This window comes from Pseudophryne corroboree, chromosome 1, assembly GCF_028390025.1.
Source record: "Pseudophryne corroboree isolate aPseCor3 chromosome 1, aPseCor3.hap2, whole genome shotgun sequence".
Classification (NCBI taxonomy): Eukaryota; Metazoa; Chordata; class Amphibia; order Anura; family Myobatrachidae; genus Pseudophryne; species Pseudophryne corroboree.
In genome coordinates this window covers 753,726,243-753,750,300 of record NC_086444.1, presented here as the reverse complement: position 1 = coordinate 753,750,300, position 24,058 = coordinate 753,726,243, and the positions used below count along the sequence as shown (strand labels likewise).

The 24,058-nt window shown below is 45.4% G+C and overlaps 1 protein-coding gene across 1 annotated transcript in view; it reads right to left on the bottom strand.

Moving 5' to 3' along the window:
• The window catches only part of LOC134944016 (uncharacterized), a 72,663-nt gene that overhangs the window by 5,904 nt on the left and 42,701 nt on the right, over positions 1-24,058 (bottom strand). The window contains exon 4 of the mRNA XM_063932586.1: positions 10,442-10,522. Within this exon, the coding sequence (XP_063788656.1) occupies positions 10,442-10,522 (81 nt within the window). The remainder of the gene's footprint in view (positions 1-10,441; positions 10,523-24,058) is intronic.

The window sequence follows — 24,058 nt, the reverse complement described above, 5'->3', positions numbered from 1 at the left end:
ATTATAATAATTAATGTATTAATTAGTTATTATTATTAGATAAGCTGAAGGCTGCATAAGCCTGAGGCCATATAAGAGATCAACTTTTTGTGATTGGTTGTTTAATGACTAAGCAGTTACTAGGCAGATCAGTTTTCCCTGTTGGTTTTTTCCTATTGGATTAGAAGGTTGTACATCAAGCTTTAATAGGAGGGTCTTAGGATAGCATATAGGTCAGGGCCAGTTTCCTAGACTTCCTCTTGCCATTCATTGTATGCCCGCCCGCCCTCCCGGATTTTAGCTACGGTTTTTGTTCTTGCAGTTGGCTATTGAAAGCCAGATTGGCGGGAAGTCGCTACCAACCAGCTGTCACACAGGCATAAGTGGTCATTGTGGGGCTCCCTCTTTAGAAGGACGGCAGGTGTGTCCTTCTCTTGCGGTTGGACATTTAGACGTTGCCCTGCGGGAACCGAACGTTTGCCAGAGAAAGAGGGGTGAGGCCAGCACAATGCGGGTTATGCGGGAAGGAGGCGGGGTCTGGGTACTCCCCTCCTTGGTTTGGTGGTTTTCATCTAGGTGACTGGTGCTGGTGTTTGGTAGCGACTTTCTGTTTGCCATCCTCCAAGCTAAATTGAAATCTATATTCAAAATCAATTCTAATTCGATCACAATTATAGTTTAAAGAGTTGGTCAGCGATCAATAAACATCGTTTGACTTTTAACTCCAGCTACCGTGTCCGTGTCTTTATTTCAGTGTGTGGTGTTGTTTATTTTAGTGATAAGCTAGCTTAAAGAAAAGGTTTATGTAATCGCAATAAAGTTATGAGCGCCTTATTATGGCAATATTATTTAATTACTGGGCAAAACAAGTTTTTACAGTGGGAGTAGCAAGAATTACTTGTTCATGATGGAAACATAATTTATAATGCATACTTGTGGCACTACAAGTGCAAGAGGCAAATTACTGTACTCCCTACTCAACGTTATGTATGTAATATGAGTGGGCAGCACCTATGTACTATCTGTATATATTACCTCTCTAAATGCTGCACACCCATACATTCTGTACCTTTTGGTCTTATGTCTTTCTGGTGTACACATATAGCAGGGCTGTACATATAGGGGGTCATTCTGACCCGTTCGCTCACTGCGTTTTCACGCAGCAGAGCGAACAGGTCCCTGCTGCGCATGCGCCGACGCCTTTGTGCACCTGCACATGTGGCACGGCCGTGGCAGGATAGAGATCGCCTCTGCCTGATTGACAAGCAAAGGCGATCGATGGGCAGGAGTGGGCGAAACGGTGGCGTTTGGCCACCGTTTCGTAGGCGCGGTCTGGCCAATGCAGGCATGGCCGGACCGAATGGGGACAGGCCGCAGCGGCTGCTTGATGTCACACGCAGCCGCTGCGGGCCGGGGAGCGAGTTACTCCTGAAGTGCAAAGGCATTGCCGCTGTGCGATGCCTTTGCACTTCTGCGAGGGGAGCCGGACTGACATGCGGGGGGGGGGGGGGGAGGGGTTAGCCCCGTGCTGCGCGTCCCACCGCATGTCAGAAAGGTTGATCCTTTGCAAAACTACGATCAACTCGGAATGACCCCCCATAGTTGTCATGATAAACAAGAAATGTTGTCTTGTCATGTCTTTCTATGATTACTTCATTCTACTTCCTTTGCTGTGCCAGTATAGTGTCATTTCACTGTAATACACTTCTGTCCGCAATAATAGCGCAAGCATGTCATGATGCTTATCTTTTGGAGCTGCTATAGTTGGGTACCTAGTAATTGGTCTTGGAAGATATATAGCAGAAAAGGAAGAATGTCATGGAGGTACTGGCATGTAAAGTAATGTGGACACAGGCAGATGTGGATTTAGACCTCGTGGGGCCCTAAGCAAGACACCAATTTCAAGCCCCCTTCCTCAAACAATCCATATCACCACTGGCGGATATTGCAGCGGGGCAGCTGGTGCATTGCGAGGCCCGCTGTTATGAAGGGGCCCACTGCCGGCTGCGGCATTATAAGAAGTCAGCCTGACTAATTTAACGCTGCCCAGAGCTGCACTGCATGCAGCAACAAAGGTGATGGAGGTATGGAGGGGAACGCCAGCAGGGAAACCCCTGCTGCGGTGTCATCCAATCAATGAAGGGTGATGAGCCCAAGCATCTCCCTGCACGTCAACGCCTCAGCAGTTTCCCTTGACTCTGGCGGCTGGCTGTGAAGCAGTCTGCATGTGCACTGCATGCTAGGGAGGAGGGAGGAAGCAGCAAGGAAGAGGGACAGGACAGAATGCGGGGAGCTGCGCTGCCTTAGGGTGTGCAATCAATGTGCAGGAGCTGGTGTGAGCACCTCTGAGTAAGGACTAAGGAAACTTACCGCTGCAACAAGAAAAGTATGTTATAAAACTAAAAATATAAATCCTGGCCATGTCTCTCTCTTTTTCACTCTCTACATAGAGACATTTAGTGCTGCCCCATATACTCTGCAACACCTTTGTACAGAGATGTCTCTAGCTTAAAAAAACAGCATGTGTCATCAGGGCCGTAACTCGCACCATACCTGCAGTGTCTTGCACACAGCACATATGCGCAGCATATGTGATGTGGGCGTAGAACCGCAGGAAGCACCGGCACGGCCGTGCCGCCACGGCTGCTTAGTATCTGCAGCGCCTGGCTACTTCTCAGTAGCTGGGCAGTGCTGCAGTGTCCCTCGGTAAGCGTCTTCCCTCCTGGTTTCACTTTCTGTGTCCAGACTCTGCAGCATCTGAAGAGCTGCAGTGTTTGGGCAGGAGGAAGCAGGTTCTCTGGAAAACCGTAAGTATAACCTAGCAAACACACACACACACACACACACACACACACACACACACACACACACACACACACACACACACACAAACACACACCACCCCACCACCTGGCATATTGTGTAATATGGGCTCTACCTGGCGCAATGTGTATTTATTTCTTTATTTATTAACAGTTTCTTATATAGCGCAGCAAATTCGGTTGCGCTTTACAATTTGAAATAACAAACTGGGTGATAACAGTCATAGAGGTAGGAAGACCCTGCTCGCAAGCTTACACTCTATAGGGAAATAGCACCTTTCCTTGTGTACATATGCCTATCTATTGCATAGAATGAGAAGACATGTGAGAATATGTGTGGACTGTACAGAGTGGATGCAATTTGATAGGAAGGTTTAGGAAAGTTATCTGGGCGGTTCTGGAATTTGATACACTTGCCTAAAGAGGTGAGTTTTCAGGGAACGCTTGAAGGTTTGGAGACTAGAGGAGAGTCTTATTGTGCGTGGTAAGGCATTCCACAGAGTGGGTGCAGCCCGATGAAAGTCCTGCAGTCGTGAGTGGGAGCGAGTAATGAGTGTGGATGAGAGACGCAGGTCTTGTGAAGAGCGAAGAGGTCGGGTTGGGAGATATTTTGTGATAAGCGAAGTGATGTACGTTGGTGTAGTTTGGTTTATGGCCTTGTGTGTGAGTAAAAGTATTTTATATTGAATGCGGTAGAGTACAGGTAACCAATGGAGGGACTGACAGAGTGGATCTGCAGATGATGAACGTCTAGCGAGGAAGATAAGCCTCGCCGCTGCATTCAGAATGGATTGTAGTGGTGAGAGTCTTGTTTTGGGAAGACCAGTTAGGAGACTATTGCAATAATCAATGCGGGAGATAATGAGAGCGTGGATTAGAGTTTTAGCAGTGTCTTGTGTAAGGTATGGTCGTATTTTGGATATGTTTTTTAGATGCATGTAACATGGGGGGTCATTCCGAGTTGTTCGCTCGCAAGCTGCTTTTAGCAGCTTTGCACACGCTAAGCCGCCGCCTACTGGGAGTGAATCTTAGCTTATCATAATTGCGAACTAAAGATTAGCAGAATTGCGAATAGACACTTCTTAGCAGTTTCTGAGTAGCTCCAGACTTACTCGGCATCTGCGATCAGTTCAGTCAGTTTCGTTCCTGGTTTGACGTCACAAACACACCCAGCGTTCGCCCAGACACTCCTCCGTTTCTCTAGCCACTCCCGCGTTTTTCCCAGAAACGGTAGCGTTTTTTCACACACACCCATAAAACGGCCAGTTTCCGCCCAGAAACACCCACTTCCTGTCAATCACATTATGATCACCAGAACGAAGAAAAAACCTTGTAATGCCGTGAGTAAAATACCTAACTGCATAGCAAATTTACTTGGCGCAGTCGCACTGCGGACATTGCGCATGCGCATTAGCGACTAATCGCTCCGTTGCAAGAAAAAAATACAGAGCGAACAACTCGGAATGACCCCCATGATCTTGAGACAGATTGAATGTGGGGAACAAAGGACAGATCAGAGTCAAGGATGACACCTAGGCAGCGAGCTTGTGGGGTAGGCTAGATAGTCGAGTTTTCAACAGTGATAGAGATATCAGGTTGGTACCTACTAGTGTCCGGTGGAAATATAATTAACTCTGTCTTTGAAATATTCAGTTTGAGGTGGCGAGATGTCATCCAGGATGAAATGGCAGAAAGGCATTCAGTGACACGGTCCAGTACAGATAGGAACAAGTCAGGGGAGGATAGGTAGATTTGAGTATCATCTCCGTACAGATGATACTGAAAACCAAAAGAGCTGATTAGTTTACCAAGAGATGAGGTATAGATAGAGAAAAGCAGAGGAACCAAGACTGAGCCACACATTATTATTAAGATCTAAATTGTATTTATAATTATACCAATATCAATATGGGAAGTGCAATATACAGTACTTAGACTTATCTGAATAGTTTTTAGCATAAGAGGCAGTCATTCTAAGCCTATTTTACAGCAGTTCACAACGACACATAGAGCCGTATCTAGAGATTTTGGTGCCCTGTGCCAGAGCGAGAATTGCTTCTCCTCTACCCCCACACACCCACTTACAATAGGGGTGTGGCTTCATGTGGAAGGGGCGTGGTGCCACTTATACACATTACACCAGGTAGAGCCCCCATTACACAGTGCGCCAGGTAGAGCCCACTTTTACACATTGTGCTAGGTAAATCCCACTTTTACACATTGCACCAGGTATAGACCACTTTTACATATTACACCAGGTAGAGCCCACTTTTACACATTGCACTAGGTAGAGCCCTATTTACACATTGCTTTAGGTAGAGCCCCCATTTACACATTGTGCCAGATAGAGCCCACTTTTGCACATTGCGCCAGGTAGAGCTCACTTTTACACACTGCGCCATGTAGAACACACTAATACTCTCTCCCAATGGACTGACTCCTCTACTCATCAGGCGGGCCACTGCCTTGATCTAGTATTCACCAGACTATGCTCCATCTCTGAACTCACTAACACTCCTTTCTCCCTTTCAGATCACAACCTTATCACCTGCATGCTCTCCTCTGTTAATTCAAACCCTGTGTTGCTGAAGTCCTTCAATCTTCCTCAAACCCTCAGAAATATTAACACAATTAATTTTAAAGAACTTTCCACTTCACTCCAACAACTGCTTTCACCTATTTCTGCATTCACCTCTCCTGAGATGGCTGTATCACACCTTAATGAGACTCTAGAACTAGCCCTTGATGAAGTGGCTCCAGCTACCCATCACACTCCATGTAGGCCTAGATGTCAACCATGGCACTCCAAATTAACAAGACAACTACAAAAACTCACACGAAAACTTGAACGTCAGTGGCGTAAATCTCGGATTTCAAGTGACTTCCTCACATATAAGACTGTGTTTTGAACACTGATGTAAAGGCCCTAAGCAGTCTTGAAACATCTGCTTACAGTACTTCTGCAAAAACTGCTGTTTTAATCAAAACCATGGAGTGCCACCTATTCGTTTCCATGGGGGCTATTATGCTCTATACTGGAGGGGTCTAATCGAATACTTAATCGAAGGAGGGCATGCCAATACTTACCATTCACCCTGAGTGCCGAATTTATATATGTGTGTGTGTGTGTGTGTGTGTGTGTATATATATATATATATATATATATGTGTGTGAACAGTGGTGCAAATAGCGCTGCTACCAATAAAACAAGACTATTGTAGGTAAGTTTAATGATAAATCCTGTTTAAAGTTCAAAAACACATCCCCTAATTCTGGGGGGCTGCTAGGCAGGTTCTCTTGTGTGGACTCTATTTCCAAAGTCCGGTTGAGTTAAAATGTGAAAGAGTGGTAGAACCCGGCGCCTTCTGTGTTGTGTGGTTTCCAAGTGAAGCTAGAATAATACTAAGCGTACCGCATCTCAAGTGTGTTCAAGCCTGTAGAATGGATGTAACTTCTCCTGGTCGCGATCTTCTAACTTCCCCGGTTACTCCGTGGGTGGACCGTGAGGAGATTTAAAAACCACAATAGTGTAATATTGCAAAACAACAATAACAGGTGTGCTGGTATAGAAAACGTTTTTCAAATGTGATGAATAGTGAAAGAATAATTCACCCAGTGTCAATTCATAAACACAGTGGTGTATCCGCAACCTAAGGTAGTTTAAAAATAAGTACCATCAGGACTTGTAGATCTTGCATATAGTATGTTCCTTTATAGTGTTCCTCTCCCGTGGTGTGGAGTTCAGGGCTCCTTATGTGTGATCACTTGCAAAGATCGATAGAACAATGCTTGGGGTCCTTCTTTCGTTTTGCCTACTGCAGGCGAGCCAGCGACCGATCGCCAAGAGCACTTTGACAACTGGGAGGAGAGTGTATATGTACAGAGACAGCCCTAACCAATATGATGCCCTAGGCAAGATTTTGGCCCCCTAGCACCGCCGCTAGTTGCACCTCTGATCCTGCACCCTTTCCCAGCACCATCAACCGTCACCCATAGCAGTCCTCAGTTTTGGTGCTCCTACACCCTACATTTTAAACAGGAACAGGAACAGTGCACACATTCGGTGCACAGCCCAAAAAGGGGCGTGTTCTTGATGGGAAGGGGCATGGCCACACAATAGTGCCCCCAATTCAATTCACTCCACAGTAGTGCAACTTTATTCATATTTTATCATGCGATATTGTACCTTATTCACGTTAATTCACACAGTAGTACCAATTTACCTTATATACGTTACTCCTCACAGTAGTGCCCCTTATTCACATTACATCACACCACACGGTATTGCTCCTTATTTACATTATACCACACCATATTGCTCTTTATTCATATTAGACCACACAGTAGTGCCCTTTCTATACGTTACACCACACACCTTAAACCTATAATACAACACATTAGTAATGCATTAATACACATAATCCCACACAGTAATGCCCCTTACACATATGACACACATTATTAATGTCCTTATAAACATACATTGTGGCTGTATTTGCATACGAAATGCTACGTTACAGTGATTTACATTAATAAACCTGTAACGTAACATTTTGTATGCAGATACAGCCACAGTCACACACAGAATATAGGCATACCACATATCATTTTAATCAGCAGAATCTGCTTGTGCCCCTAGGCATGCCAAATGCCCTAGGCATTTGGCTAGTTTGCCTATGCATAGGGCCAGCTCTGTATGTATGTGTGCGTGTGTGTGTATCTATCTGTGTATCTATCTATCTATCTATCTATCTATCTATCTATCTATCTATCTATCTACTGTGTATATATATATATATATATATATATATATATATATAATTAGGAGTTTATTGATGTATGTAGTTTATGGTGGTCACCGATGCTGTCTGTAGTATTTAGGGTCACCCCGGTGCTATCTGTGGTATATGGGATCACCAACGCTGTCTGTAGTATATGGGGGTCACTGATGCTGTCTGTAGTATATGGTGATCATAAAGGTAAAGGGCGACTGCTATCCACTGGGACAGAAGTCACAATGATAACACCTTGCCAGAAAGGCTATTTTCACCCCTGAGTAGGAGGAGCCCCCTCCCTTCATTAGTCCCTGGCTCTTCCTCTCTTTCCCTCTCAGGTTGTCATGCACTTACACCAGCGTCAGGGTTCTGATGTAGCAATCTTGTCACTGTCCCTGTGCAAAAACAGAGGAGGGAGGAGAGGAGGAGCCGCACTCTACATGCTGCAGTTCTGGCATGGGTGAAGAGTAGTAAAGATTAGTTAAGATTTCCTTCGGAAATTCTGCCCACTCCATGCATGTGCCATCTGACCCATTTGCTAAATACACAGCACTCACTCCACACAGGGTATAAGTATTAGTCATGTATAATGTAAAATAGTCTCATTCTGATTTGATTGATGACAATTTTGCACTGTACATGAATAATACTGATACCCTATATGCAGTGAGGCCACGCACCCTTCCCATTTCGAAAAATAGTTCCTAACTTGGGGTTTGGCGGTTGGGACCGGGACGGTGGAGGCCCAAAGCAAATTGTAGCACCTGGGCCCACCACTCACTAGTTCCGCCACTGCATAGCACTCTATCCTGTCATCACTGCCCTCTGGCTGTGCCTGCTGTCTTTGTGCCTCCTTCTCTCACATGTCCATGAGGTGGCGGCAGCGCAGGTAATAACTGTACTCCTGCAGTGGGGGCAGATTCTGGGGCCTCATTTCGGGGAGCATGGGGACCACTTCTACTCGTCTCCAGCCTCCGCAACCACCAGCAGCTCTCCCAATAGCCCTGCTGCTGCTGGCGGTGGAGGCTGGAGACAAGCAGGATCATCCCTGAACAGCAGCACCAGCAGGGACGGATCTATACTTTTCTTTTAAGGGGAGCTGGTAGTGGACATCCCCCCGCTGTGAGTAGTTAGTGTTGCAGTTTCAGAGAGGGAAGGAAGTAAAAAAGGGACAAAAACAAAGTGGAGAGAGAGATAGTGGACAGGTGCAAGAAGCGAGATGGGAGCTGGCGGTAGATGTTTTAAGTGTTTATGAAGAGAGAGAGCAAGAGGCAAGGAGAGAGCGGGTCAGACAGAGGAGAGAGAAAGGAGAGAGGACGGGGCAGCAAGAGCAGAGGACAGAAGAGAGGTGCAGAGAGGAGAGAGAGGCACAAGGAGGAGAGAGAAAAGGGGCGCAGAGAGCAGTGAGAAGCAGAGAGAGAGAGGCCGAGAGGTGAGAAAAATTCGGGATACACAGAGAGGAGAGAGAGAGGCACAGATAGGAGAAAGGGGCATAGAGAATAGAGAGAGAGAGAGAGTGCCAGAAAGAATCAGCTTTATTGGCCAGGAATACTTGCGTATACTAGGAATTTGTCTTCAGTTTGCTATACAACAGCCAAGTAGGTAACAGATAAGCAGGTGGCGGGTGGCGGCGGCAAGTAAAGTCACACAGATAGGCATACCGTAGGGACACAAGTTAGTTACATGTACTGTACGTCTAGTCAGTCAATGTTCAGGAGTTCAGCAGGCGGACCGCTTGGGGAAAGAAAATTTTGAGGCTTCTGGTAGACCTGGCGGGGATGTCCCTGGAACGCCTGCCTGAAGGAAGCAAGTTAAACATGCTGTGGCTGGGTTGTAGCTGGTCTTTTAGTATCTTTGTTGCTCGCTTTCTAGCTCTGGACAGGTACAGGTCCTGGGCTGAGGGAAGGTCGGCCCTGATGATCTTCTCTGCGGTTCTGACCACCTTTTGGAGCCTGCATCTATCCCTCGCACTGGCGGAGCTGTACCATACCAGTATCGACGAGCACAGCACCGACTCCACAATCGCGGAATAGAGGAGGAGCAGAAGCTTCTGTGGGATGTTGAACTTCCTTAGTTGTCTGAGGAAGAACAACCTCTGCTGCGCTTTCCCGACAGTGGCGTCAGCGTTGGACCCCCATTTAAGGTCCCGGGAGATTGTGGTCCCTAGGAACTTGAAGGAGTCCACTAGCAATACCACACTGTCAGCAATCGTTAGCGGAAGTGCACTAGCTGACTTCTTCCTGAAGTCCACTATCATCTCGACAGTTTTGAGGGGCTTGAGCGCAAGGTTGTTGTGGGTGCACCACTGGGCCAACCGGTCTACTTCCTGTCTATAGACCGATTCGTCCCTGTCCTTGATGAGGCCGATGACGGTGGTGTCATTGATGAATTTGATGATCTTTACTGATTGCGCCTCTGAGGTGCAGTCATTTGTGTACAGGGAGAAGAGCAGGGGTGAGAGGACACAGACCTGAGGGGCCCCTGTACTAATGGGCCGTGCTTGAGAGGTGAATTCCGCTGCTTTCACCACCTGTGTTCTATCTGTCAGGATACCCACTGGGCCCTAAACATCCACTTGAGTTGCTTTACGGTAAATCCACTACTGGACACAGGTCAGCTACAATATGTGTATTAATGGACACAGTGTAACAGAATGTGTGCTATATGTAGAGCAAGGGGTTAGCGTTCCACATAGAACATGGAGTATAATTTGTTTGTCGTGTCTAATAGTAGGATCCTCAGGTAGACTAATACCATTTTTATGCTGGTGCAAAATTAAGATCAGAATCACCAGTATAAAAGCATTAATTCATAAGAATTGTTTTATATTGCCATAATCAATAACAAATACTTGCCAACATTTACCTTAGTTTCTTTGTTTAGTGGTGGAAACTCAAACACGTAGACATTTATACCATGCTTGGGATCACGGCCTTGGTAAATTAGCTGGAGAAGGCAGGATGAAAGGAAATAATTGTTTGTTAAAACAATAAAAAAATATAATAAAAAAGATCAGCCAAAAATGCTAATATGTAATTTATATTATTATTTTATTGTCTTCCTAAACTGAAAGTTAAGGGTCAAATAAACAAACAAACAAACAAACAAACAAACAAACTGCTGTATAAAGCTATTGCACATTGGCCCTCATTCCGAGTGGTTCGCTCGCTAGCTGCTTTTAGCAGCATTGCACACGCTAGGCCGCCGCCCTCTGGGAGTATATCTTAGCTTAGCAGAATTGCGAACGAAAGAGTAGCAGAATTGCTACTAATTTTTTTCTTGCAGTTTCTGAGTAGCTCCGGACCTACTCCTAGATTGCGATCAGCTCAGTCCGTTTAGTTCCTGGTTTGACGTCACAAACACGCCCTGCGTTCGGCAAGCCACTCCCCAGTTTCTCCAGACACTCCCGCGTTTTTCCCTGACACGCCTGCGTTTTTTAGCACACTCCCGGAAAACGCTCAGTTACCACCCAGAAACGCCCCTTTCCTGTCAATTATTCTCCGATCAGCAGTGCGACTGAAAATAGTCGCTCGAACACCAGCAAATCTACTAAGTTTTGTGTTAAATAACGTAGCGTATGCGCTCTGTGTACCATGCGCAGTTAGCAACAAATGGCAGCATAGCGAAAATCGGCAACGAGCGAACAACTCGGAATGACCACCATAGTTTTATATTACAGATGATTTTGTCTTGATTCCATAAGGTAGGAGAATAATTGTGAGTGAAAATAAGAATTTACTCACCGGTAATTCTATTTCTCGTAGTCCGTAGTGGATGCTGGGTACTCCGTAAGGACCATGGGGAATAGACGAGCTCCGCAGGAGACTGGGCACTCTAAAGAAAGATTAGGTACTACATCTGGTGTGCACTGGCTCCTCCCTCTATGCCCCTCCTCCAGACCTCAGTTAGGGAAACTGTGCCCGGAAGAGCTGACATTACTAGGAAAGGATTTGGAATCCAGGGTAAGACTCATACCAGCCACACCAATCACACCGTAAAACTTGTGATAAGTATACCCAGTTAACCGTATGAACAATAGCTGAGCCTCATTTAACAGATGGCTCAGAACAATAACCCTATAGTTAAGCAATAACTATATACAAGTATTGCAGAAGTCCGCACTTGGGACGGGCTCCCAGCATCCACTACGGACTACGAGAAATAGAATTACCGGTGAGTAAATTCTTATTTTCTCTGACTTCCTAGTGGATGCTGGGTACTCCGTAAGGACCATGGGGATTATACCAAAGCTCCCAAACGGGCGGGAGAGTGCGGATGACTCTGCAGCACCGAATGAGCAAACTCAAGGTCCTCCTCAGCCAGGGTATCAAACTTGTAGAATTTTGCAAACGTGTTTGACCCCGACCAGGTAGCAGCTCGGCAAAGTTGTAAAGCCGAGACCCCTCGGGCAGCCGCCCAAGAAGAGCCCCCTTCCTCGTGGAATGGGCTTTTACTGATTTAGGATGCGGCAGTTCAGCCGCAGAATGTGCAAGTTGAATCGTGCTACAGATCCAGCTAGCAACAGTCTGCTTAGTAGCAGGAACACCCAGCTTGTTGGGTGCATGCAGGATAAACAGCGAGTCAGTATTTCTGACTCTAGCCGTCCTGGAAACATAGATTTTCAGGGCCCCGACTACGTCCAGCAACTTGGAATCCTCCAAGTCCCGAGTAGCCGCAGGCACCACAATAGGTTGGTTCAAATGAAACGCTGATACCACCTTAGGGAGAAATTGGGGACGAATCCTCAATTCTGCCCTGTCCATATGGAAGATCAGATAAGGGCTTTTACATGACAAAGCCGCCAATTCTGACACACGCCTAGCCGAAGCCAAGGCCAAAAACATCACCACTTTCCACGTGAGATACTTCAACTCCACGGTCTGAAGTGGTTCAAAACAATGTGATTTTAGGAAATCCAACACTACGTTGAGATCGCAAGGTGCCACTGGAGGCACAAAAGGGGGCTGAATATACAGCACTCCCTTAACAACGTCTGAACTTCAGGCAGCGTCTTTCCTAGCCTTTAACAGCGTAGGAATCACTTCATCTGGAACGCCCTTTTCCGTTAGGATCCGGCGTTCACCCGCCAAGCCTTCAAACGCAGCCGCGGTAAGTCTTGGAACAGACAGGGCCCCTGCAGTAACAGGTCCTGTCTGAGAGACAGAGGCCATGGGTCCTCCGAGATCATTTCTTGTAGTTCTGGGTACCAAGTTCTTCTTGGCCAATCCGGAACTACGAGTATAGTTCTTTCTCCTCTCTTACTTACAATCCTCAGTACTGACAATGCTAAATTCCTTTGTCGTATAAACAACCCTTTATGAAGTCTAAGAACACTGTACGCTGTTTACTTAAGAAGTACCGTACGGGTACGCTGGTTGCGTAACGATCGCTCAGCCGTAGGCGAGACGCTCAAGCGTCACGTTCGCTCACGGCCCAGCGATCACAGGACAGCACGTTAAATGGCTTTTGACTAACGTAATGATTCGCTATGGCGTAGCAGACGCTCGAGACCACGAGGAGATCACCAGCGGCGCAGACGCTCACAACGCTATACCTTTATGTCTAAACCTTATACCAATGAAATACACAGAATACCTTAATGTGAATACAGGGTGTAAGTGCAACCTTGTGTAACCTGACTAACTACAAAGCTGCTTGAGCGTCACCGACGCTCAAGTGAACACTTAAAACTATAGACAATACACAGATACTGGTTTAGGGTCCAAAGCCTATTAACTGTATTATATCTAATATACTTGTAAAAGGGAATAACAGTACAAATGATACACTACAATATAACAGATACTTCCTAACCAAAATACAATACTATCTAATACAATACAATACTAGTCTAGGGGAGATACGAGAGAAAGAGAAGGGAAAGAGAGAGAGAGACGGAGAGAGATGAGAGAAATTGGCTCACAGAAAGACAATGATTACGGAGAGAAACTTACGCACAAGGGTAAACGATCGCATGCGCCTGGACATCCAGCACCCGATTTTCAGCAATGAGAACCGTTGAAGAGTGAGAGCTGGATGTGGTCGGCCTGCCTATTTATGCCCCACACACAATGCAATCTCATAGTCCCTACAATCCCATTGTCCATTGGATGAAGGAATTCGACCCTGTATCACAACAAAAGGTCATAGGTTGATTCATACAGGTGGGCTGTGACGATTTCCAACAGCTCAGGTGGGTGGGAAACTAGGTTTCCCGCCGCATACCTGAGTATGAGTAAATAATAGAAATGGACATAAACTTCTTATGTCCATAACTATTCGCACGAGCGATTAATACGCTCCAAACCAACACCGGAATATTGCTAATTAAATACTCTTCCGATGGGTACCAAACACTGCTGTATGATTCCTGTTAGACCCTTCGTACAATACAAAGAGGGATTACTTTAAATAGGGACCTTCTATATTAACCAAACTTTCAGAAACTATCAAAGGGATCATGATCTATAAACTACATTAATTGTGAAAATATGTAATGAATGAGTCGCACGCTACGACTACATAAACTCTACCGTAAATACGCATACCGCGCCTGCGAGTGCACGCTATTGCGGGTATGCGCCTTCACGGGAGAGCGTACGCATGCGCAGCACGGACCAGTGTGCGGTGCAAATATGGCAACGTGCATGGGGATATTTTTTCTGACTTTGACAGTCCACCCTTTGGCAGTCAATAATAACTGCCACCTTCTAAAACATTTCAAAAGGAGAAAAATATATGTCAGGGGTTAATTCATTTCCATGGTTGGGTGAGGGAGGAGAGAGGAATAGGTGTGAAGAGGGTATGACCTAGTGTGATAGCAGAAGCATGTGTGTATGAGTCCATGTTTGGAGGGTCATGTATCATCGTGCCGTACGTGTTGTAAATCAAGCTTCGAGGTATTGCGAAGTATACATTTGAATTCCTTCTTATCCTGTGGTACAGGTCTGTGGATGGGCTGTCAAACTTTACCGAGCTCTTTTCGGATTTTGAACAAAATGGGGAGCACATTTTAGTTGATGATACATGAATGGGGGAGGTATGTGGTTGCTGATATCTGTGCCTGTATTCCCTATCGTCTATGTGTGTCATTACCTGAGGGTTGTAGAGATGAAGATAAAGAACACTTATGGAAAATGCAATGATATTCTATGTCAGGGAAATGTACATCTGTCGTCGAAGTTGTGTTCGGTATCTGTTGAGAGTCGTCTTCTTTGCGCTGTATTGCTCCTTGGGCATGAGCAAATAGCTTTGTCAGAGCCATCGGATTTACAAAAAAATGTTGGGCTAGCGTGAGTTTAAAAGTACTAGGGAAACTGGGGATCCATGGCAAAGTTCATCAAATGTCCATTTCTCAAGTGGTCAAAACTTCATCTTTGGTGCTTGTCTGTTGTCTGTATAGCGTCTCGTCAACTTCCTCGTCCAAGGGGGTCTTTGTATCTTGGAGAAAAGCAGAAAAACAGGTGAAAGAAACGGACCGTATAATCGCATTTTCATCACATTCTGGTTTCTATTATTGGGTCATAAATCAAATCCAGGTTAATTACAGTTTCCTCACTCCTCACGCTCATCACTTTTGTACTTTGTTTGCACCTCATTAAAGCCTGCCCGCATCTAAATATCAATCCAATCGATATAACGACACCCAAGATACATAGTAGAAACTTTCCAACATCCATTATGACTCCTTGAGCCCAGTCTCCTAAACCGGAGAACCAATTTCGCGGGTTCAACCATGACACCCAACCAGTCAGCTCATTACCTACAGCAGCAAGGGTGAGATTGTGTTTTCGACGAAATTCCCACTTTAATTGCAGAATATCGTCCATCTTTTGGTCTATGACCTCTACCGGATCCTCGGTGCTATTCGTGATATAAGTGCAACACTTTATGCCGTACTGTGTTGCCAATGTAACACAATATCCGCCTGTTACTGCTGTAAGATAATTAAGAACCATCCTATGCTGAACTAGTTCCGTTTTGTAAGCTTGAAGTTCTCTTCCAGTGTATCTAAACGTGTCATCATACATTTCAGTGATATTATCTAACAAATTGGCGAGTGCGGAAATGTATCTATAATTCATCACTCCTCGAGCGGTGCGAGTGAAATCTAACGCTACCAGGACCTGAATCCCGGTGGATTCATGGATAAGATCAGAGGCCGGATGCTCTAACCTTTCTGACAGTTGTCTTTTAACTCGGTGCTCGTAATGAGTGTGAGTATAAGGAGCTTGGGCACCACGGTGTATGTCCTTCATTTTGTCATGTGTAACAGTCATCACTTCAGGCAATACTTTTCCAATATAACACAATCCTTCAGAGTTTGGGGCAAGCCACTTGTACGCCTTTCTCCCGCATATGAAATATGCGTCATCGGGGAGAACATATGGGACGGAGAAGGACATGACCATGTTACAAACCTTCCAGGTGAAATCTCCTGACCCTAATTCTTCCATCTGCTTAATGCACGTATCAGTTTGTACGATATGTGCACAGTATCCTGGTGATACCTCTCCAACTCTAGTAATCCTATTTCCTAAGGTATATCGATACCGGAAAGATTTTCCTCTACTGGCTATGTGGCGTACAAGCTCGGTATCTGTAGGCATTCTATCTGCTCTGTGTGAAAAGGTCATGGTAAGGTTGCTCCATGACACTTCCCAATTTCCCGGCTTACGGGGGTTGGAGATATTAAAACATAAGAGGGACCTATCCACATGGTATTGGTGGAGCTTCAAACTAGGAGGGCTGGAGATGTTAAATCTCCGGTCCACCGGTCTCCCACCACTTAGCTCAAGTACCTCCCCTAACGTTAAAGGAAATGGTACTAGCCCTGATTTGCTATGACCCTGAGGTACTTGAGAGCATACCCAACAATCTGTTTTGTTTAACACATTACCCACTAAAGAGTGATAGTCACTCAATGGATGCCGGTCCATATGGATATTAAAACTGGATTGGCATTTCTTTATGCATCCATCTTCAACCAGATTATCACAGAGCCTACAGATACAATTTTCTTCAGCTAACAATCCATCACAATTTCTTCTATCGGATCGTTTTCTGATACTCGCCTTTGCTTGTTGGTTTGGTTGATCTTGGAAAACTACGCCTCCATCATCATAATCGGAACCCATTCCAGATCCTCTCTCGACCTCTATGGTACTCTCGCCGGAACAGACTGCTCTGGTCAACATCACGGTTAACATCAAAATCCGGATCACAGTCTCTTGGGGCAAGTCCATCTTTGAGGAGGAAATAGAGAAGAATGAGAAGGGGGAAAAAAGAAATTTCAAGGAAGAGGGGATGGGAAGTGGAGAAAAACAATAAAAGGAAGAGGGGAGTCGACAACTGCTTTCGGTCTTCAAGGCTCAGGTGCCGCCTCAGTCCTCCTGGAACAGACACTCCAGTGATACAACCTCTACCGTCTGTTCCTTATCACGGGACTTCTCTGGATCAGCAACCTTTTTGCAGTGGGATGAATGGACCCAAGTCTCTCTCTCAGCCACCTTCAATGCTGTGGTGCTAGTCAATAAGACCTGGTATGGTCCTTCCCATCTATCAATAAGACAACCTGAGCGTAGAAAATTTCGTATCATTACATAATCCCCAGGTTCAATGTCATGACAATTACTATCTGGTAAATCAGGAATCACCAACTTCAGATTATCATTTTGATTCCTCAACTGCTTACTCATGTTAATCAAGTACTTTACAGTTACTTCATTGTTACATTTCAAATCATCCTGAGGGTTAATCATGACATGCGGTTGTCGACCAAACAAGATTTCAAAAGGAGACAGATTAAGAGGGGACCTGGGAGTGGTTCTGATGCTATACAAAACAATGGGTAAAGCTTCTGGCCACGTCAATCCTGTCTCTGCCATTACTTTACTCAATTTATTTTTAATAGTGCTGTTCACTCTTTCGACCTTCGCGCTCGCCTGTGGACGGTACGGAGTGTGCAGCTTGCTATCAATTCCCATCAACTTACACATTCCTTGAAAGACATCACCTGTAAAATGGGTACCCCTATCACTTTCAATGATTCTAGGGATACCATATCTACATACAAATTCCTGCACAATTTTCTTAGCTGTAAACATAGCGGTATTTGTAGCTGCTGGGAAAGCTTCGACCCAATTCGAGAAAACATCTATACAAACAAGTACATATTTCAAATTTCGACATGGGGGTAATTGAATGAAGTCGATTTGTATTACCTGGAAAGGGCCGCCGGCAGGTGGGATATGGGATGGTTCTGTAGGTATTGCCTTTCCAATATTCTTTCTCAGACAGGTAAGGCATGACATTGCTCTTTTACTCGCATGAGAGGAGAATCCTGGGGCGCACCAGTATGCTCTTACCAATTTGCACATCCCCTCCTTGCCTAGATGAGTCAGCCCGTGAGCTGCTTCAGCCAGACATGGAAGGTATGCCCTGGGGGCCACTGGTTTACCATGTCCATCCGTCCAGAGCCCTGAGGACTCCTGGCCATATCCCTTTGCCTTCCAGACTGCTCTTTCCTGTGTGGAACACAAATTCTGCATCTCACACAACTTTTGTGTGTTGATGGTATTAAATACCATCAGTTGTGTGGTGTCTGTCTGTATGGGGGTAGCAGCTGCAAGCTTTGCGGCTTCGTCTGCTCGGCTGTTACCAAGGGATACTGGGTCTTGGCTATATGTATGTGCTTTACATTTGATAACAGCCACTCTGTCGGGTTCCTGTATCGCTGTTAGAAGCCTTTTTATATATGCTGCATGCGCTATCGGTGTACCAGCTGCCGTCATGAAATTTCTGAGGCGCCATAGGGCTCCGAAATCATGTACTACCCCGAAGGCGTATCTAGAGTCGGTGTAGATATTGGCTGACTTACCCTTAGCCAATTCACATGCTCTGGTTAGGGCGACCAGTTCAGCAACCTGGGCTGAGTGAGGTGGGCCTAGCGGTTCCGCTTCTATGGTGTCTTGGTCATCTACGACTGCGTATCCAGTACACAAGTCTCCCGAGTCTGACTGTCTATGACAACTACCGTCAGTGTAGAACGTGAGTTCTGCATCTTCCAGTGGATTGTCACTGATGTCAGGCCTTGCGGTAAAATTTTGGGTCAAATATTCCATACAATCATGTGTATCTTCCTTTGCATTAAATCCTCCTTCCCCATCACTCTCACCTTCCACCCTTTGTGTCTGACCAGGCACACCTGGGAGAAATGTTGCAGGATTTAGTGCACTGCATCTCCTTATAGTGATGTTTACTGGGGCCATTAATGCCAATTCCCATCTTGTAAACCTTGCTGATGAGACGTGTCTGGTTTGGGCAGAATTCAATAAGGCAGATACCGCATGTGGCGTATGGATTGTGAGGTTGTGGCCTAGCACGACATCTTCGCTTTTTGTCACTAGCAATGCTATCGCCGCAACGCTACGCAAGCATGTGGGGAGGGATCGCGCTACCGTGTCTAGCTGGGCGCTGTAGTATGCGACTGGCCTGCTGGCGTCACCGTGTTTTTGGGTTAGTACACCTGCTGCGCACCCAGCACTTTCTGTTCCGTATAGTTCAAAGGGTTTCCCATAGTCTGGCATACCTAGTGCTGGTGCCTGCGTTAGGCACTGTTTGAGTCTCTCAAATGCTGTTTCGGATTCGTCTGTATGCGAAATCCGATCAGGTTTGTTTGAAGAGACCATTTCCTGCAAAGGTAACGCCAATATGGAAAACCCTGGGATCCAATTACGGCAATACCCACACATTCCTAAAAACGTCCTGATCTGTTGCTGGGTTTGTGGCAGTGTCATGTCTCTAATGGCTTGGATTCTATCAGCGGTCAGGTGTCTCAGTCCTTGTGTTAGACAGTGTCCCAAATATTTTACCTTAGTTTGGCATAATTGTAACTTGTCTTTGGAAACCTTGTGACCTGTGTCTGAAAGATGAAACAGGAGCTGTTTCGTATCCTTCAGAGATGCTTCCAGTGAATCTGAACACAGTAATAAATCGTCCACATACTGTATCAATACTGATCCACTGTCTGGTTGGAAAGACTGTAAACAATCATGCAAAGCCTGAGAAAATATACTTGGACTATCTATGAAACCTTGGGGTAACCGAGTCCACGTGTATTGGACTCCTCTGTATGTGAATGCAAACAAATATTGGCTGTCAGGGTGCAGAGGTACCGAAAAGAATGCGGAGCAGAGGTCAATAACAGTGAAAAATTTGGCAGTGGGAGGAATTTGCATTAGGATGACAGCTGGATTAGGCACTACGGGGAACTGACTCTCAACTATTTTGTTAATCCCCCTTAAATCCTGCACTAGTCTGTAACCCCTCCCCCCACTCTTTTTAACAGGGAAGATGGGACTATTTGCTGTGCTGGACGTTCTTACTAGAATGCCCTGTTGTAGCAAGCGCTCTATTACGGGAAAAACTCCTAACTCCACCTCTGGCTTCAGAGGATACTGTGGGATTTTTGGAGCTATCCTACCATCTTTTACTTGTACAATTACTGGAGCTACGTTTGCCATTAATCCAGTGTCCTGTCCATCTTTTGTCCAAAGTGACTCTGGTATCTGAGATATCATCTCTTCTACTTGGGATGGATTCCTATTTGTCATAATGGAATGTGACATTAATTTTGATGGGGAGTCTAACATGTCTCGTACCTCCTGAGCGTGATTCTCAGGAATGTCCAAGAATACACCTTCAGGAGTACAATAAATGACGCAACCCATTTTACATAGTAAGTCTCTACCCAGGAGATTAGTTGGTGCTGATGCAGCCAGCAAAAAGGAATGCTTGGTATGCAAAGGCCCTATTGTAATCTCGGCTGGTTTGCTAACAGGGTAGTGCTGGACTACTCCTGTTACTCCCATGGCTGGAATTGTCCTACCAGTGGTTCTCATGCCCACTGTCGAATTTATCACTGACTTGGCCGCCCCTGTGTCTACAAGAAAGTTTAAAGTTTTACCAGCTACATTGATTGCAATCTCTGGTTCACTTCCAAGACTGGCAATCAACTTAACTGGCTGCAGATTACAGGTATGGCCACACCCCTAGTGGGTATGCTGACCTCCCTGAATCCCGCTGGCAGCGACTACTTGTGAGGGGGTTAGCTGGGAACTACCAGAGGCATGCCAATCTCTGTTCGGGGGATATCTTTTTGTTTCTCCTGTATGTGGCTCAAAACTCCGCCTCTGTGGACCCTGCTCCCAATGTCGTGTGTCGTGTCGTTGTCTAGGGGGTTGAAAAGATCTTTGTACACTCTTTGTTCTACATTCTCGTGCATAGTGTCCCGGTCTGTTACAAGAAAAACATGTCATTACACTTGCCTTACCCACAGGATTCGGTGGTACATACGCAGGCTGCCTTGTGGTCAGCGCCTGTATACTTACGGACATCAACTTATCACTTTGCGACTCCCTGTGCCTAGTGATGTTTCTGTCGTGATCAATAGCAGCCTCTCTCAATGTGGACACTGACAGACCTCGCCAACATGGTTGTGTGGTCTGTACCCTAGCTTTTAATGTTTCTTTCAAACCATCCATCAGTACAGATACTGCTACTTCTCGATGGTTTGGGTTGGTCTTAATGTCTTCTATACCAGTGTACTTTGCCATTTCTAATAGTGCCCGGTGAAAATATTCTGTTGCCGTTTCGGACTCCTTTTGCTTAATGGAGAATATCTTGTTCCATTTAACAACGGCTGGGAAATACTCCTTTAGCTGTAAATTTATCCTTTTTACATTATCCTTGTTGTACACGTCTGTAAGCGGTACATCTTTATCCAAGGCGCAGTCAACTAAGAATTGAGTTGCGTCGACATTGGAAGGTAAACAAGCTCTTAGCAGTATCTGCCAATCCTTGTTGTTGGGTTCTACAGTGTTACCTAGATCCCTGATGTATTTTTGGCTAGCAACTAAGTCTTTCCTGGGGTCAGGAAATTCGGACACTATTGTTCTTAATTCCATTCGGGAAAATGGAGTGTACATGGCAATGTTCCTTATGGGAGTGGCTCCAGACACATCTGTTTTTCCATTGGGAACTGCTATTACCCTTACAGGAGCAATTCTAACAGCCTCATTCTGCGTAGATTCTACAACTTGTGGTACAATTGTTTCAGTGTAGTGCATGGTGCCGTACTTACCCGTTGACACGACCTCACCTATCCCTCCGCTAGGGGCTTTCACTAATCTCGTGGGTGTCGCTGTGCCTACTGTGGTCTCTGCTATGGTGGCCGCAAGAGAGAGAGCTGAAATTGTTGCCGAATCTTCTTCTTGATCACACTCCTGAGGAAGGTTCAAAACAGGGTACAACTTGCACGGGTTAATAATAGCATGAGTTACTTGGTTAACATCATTTACATTTACAGGGTTACTAAGTGTTTGTGTTTTACAACCCAGTGCGTTTCTCTCCGCAATCAACTTCTCTCCTGCAATGTATGGTGGAGGAGGAGCTGTGGCTATCAGCTTCCTGACTGCCCCAGATCCTGCCGCCAGAGCCAAACCTCTCTGTATCTCACCTTCCTGGTGCCATAACTGTAAATAATCATGATGTTGAATTCGTCTCTTTGTTGATTTTACGAGACATATCCTCCTCCTTAAATTTTGTAACACGTCTGGACTGAAGCTACCTATTCTTGGGAATTTGTCCCTGTCTTGTACAGTCATTCTCTCCCATTCATCACATAAAACCTCTGTGTGACTTCCGTATTTTTCACACATGATGTACCTTGCCGACCCAACGGGTCGGTTCTCTGAATCAACCCGAACCGAGGTTGATCGCCCCCTACCTGAACAACTGGCCCCCATAATCTGCAGGTGTTGCTTATTCCTCCTTGGATCTTTATATCAAGGTTTTCAGCGAACCCTTACAGCAAACCAAATTATTCAAAAATAGGCCGGCGGTGGCGGTTTACCGAGTACCCCACTCACTCGCCCACCTCGACCAATACGACCTGATCACACCGACGTGGTGCTGGCGTACTCGATACAGGGCCCTACCAAAAGAACCTTCGGTTTACTGGAACATATGAGGGTTACCCGCAGGACACTTACTCTTTCCAGTAAAGGTGGGGTTGTTAGATAGTTCCTGAGTGACCAGCGAACTTCCCTTTAAAAATAAAAAATTACACAAATCACGTCAGAATGTACAGATAGCGTTTGTGACCACTTTACTCTAATGGTATTAGGTCAGATTACTAACTACTGCACACAATTACGTGCGGTCCAATCGTTCAGTACATAAGCACTACTTGTCATGTACTGAAAGATCAATGGAATCGATGTTTCCGGCCGCGATTCCTTCAGCAAGAGCTTATGGCCTATATGGGTTCTGCACCAACACCCCAGGCGTTGTGCCTCTTGTACCTTTATAGCGGACCTCTTTGTCTATTTTACCTGTTACCTTATGACCTCCTGGTCTGTTACCGTCGGTTAATGACCTCCTGGTCTGTTACCTTATGACCTCCTGGTCTGTTACCTTATGGTCCGCTATACTCTAATGCTCAAATATTATTTAACCAGGGATGCCTCCCTAGCCACCGTATATGTCACTTACACGTGTGTCCCTTGACGAGTACCCGACTTTCCTTTTGGTTCAACCTCTAAGTTATATAAACTTATGTGATAAAAACACACTCACTCAACACATGTACACTTTGTTTCTATATCTATTTCTGCGCAGAAATTGTCTTCAGTCCAACTGTGTTACCAATTAGGAGCAGGATCTGTTAAACTAAATTTCAGATTTTTCCAAAAATAGATTTGCGTTATTTACCGCGTCGCGTTATTTACCGCTGTGCGTTACTTATCGCCTTTGCGCTAATTATCGCTTTTCGTGACTTGAGCTACGTTGCGTAACCAGACGCTACGTTGCGTAATGTACGCTGCGTGCGTCTGCCGTTTGGATTGCGTACGCAAGTCTTTTGTTAGGGACACGTGTACGCAAAACAAAGATCCACCGTAACACAATTTCTACCTTTATCAATGTAGATGATCCCTGATCATCTACCGCACACCACACTGACTGCCTTATCTCCCAGACAAGCCGTGTGTTGGTCTATACTTTAACTATTACCTCTACTATGAAATAACAGCAAATCTCTTTTAGCACTTTCTATCAACTATAAAACTTGGCAAACAGGAATAGTGATATACGAAATTTGAAAAAGAAATGCAGATAAATGTATGCGTGCGTGTATACGCAAGACAGAAGAGAAATAAAACAGTTTTTTTTTTTAAAAGACACAAGCGTTTTGTTCTTACTTCCGGTTCCCGGATTCCTTCAGCACTCTTTATCTAAGCGAAGCAGACGCTTATCCCGTCAGCACAGCGAGACAACCTCCCACCCTTTGCTGGGGGGATAATGTCTGCTGATCTACCTAGTGCAGATATGAGAAGGATAGGACGAGTCCCCAATTGACAATGCTAAATTCCTTTGTCGTATAAACAACCCTTTATGAAGTCTAAGAACACTGTACGCTGT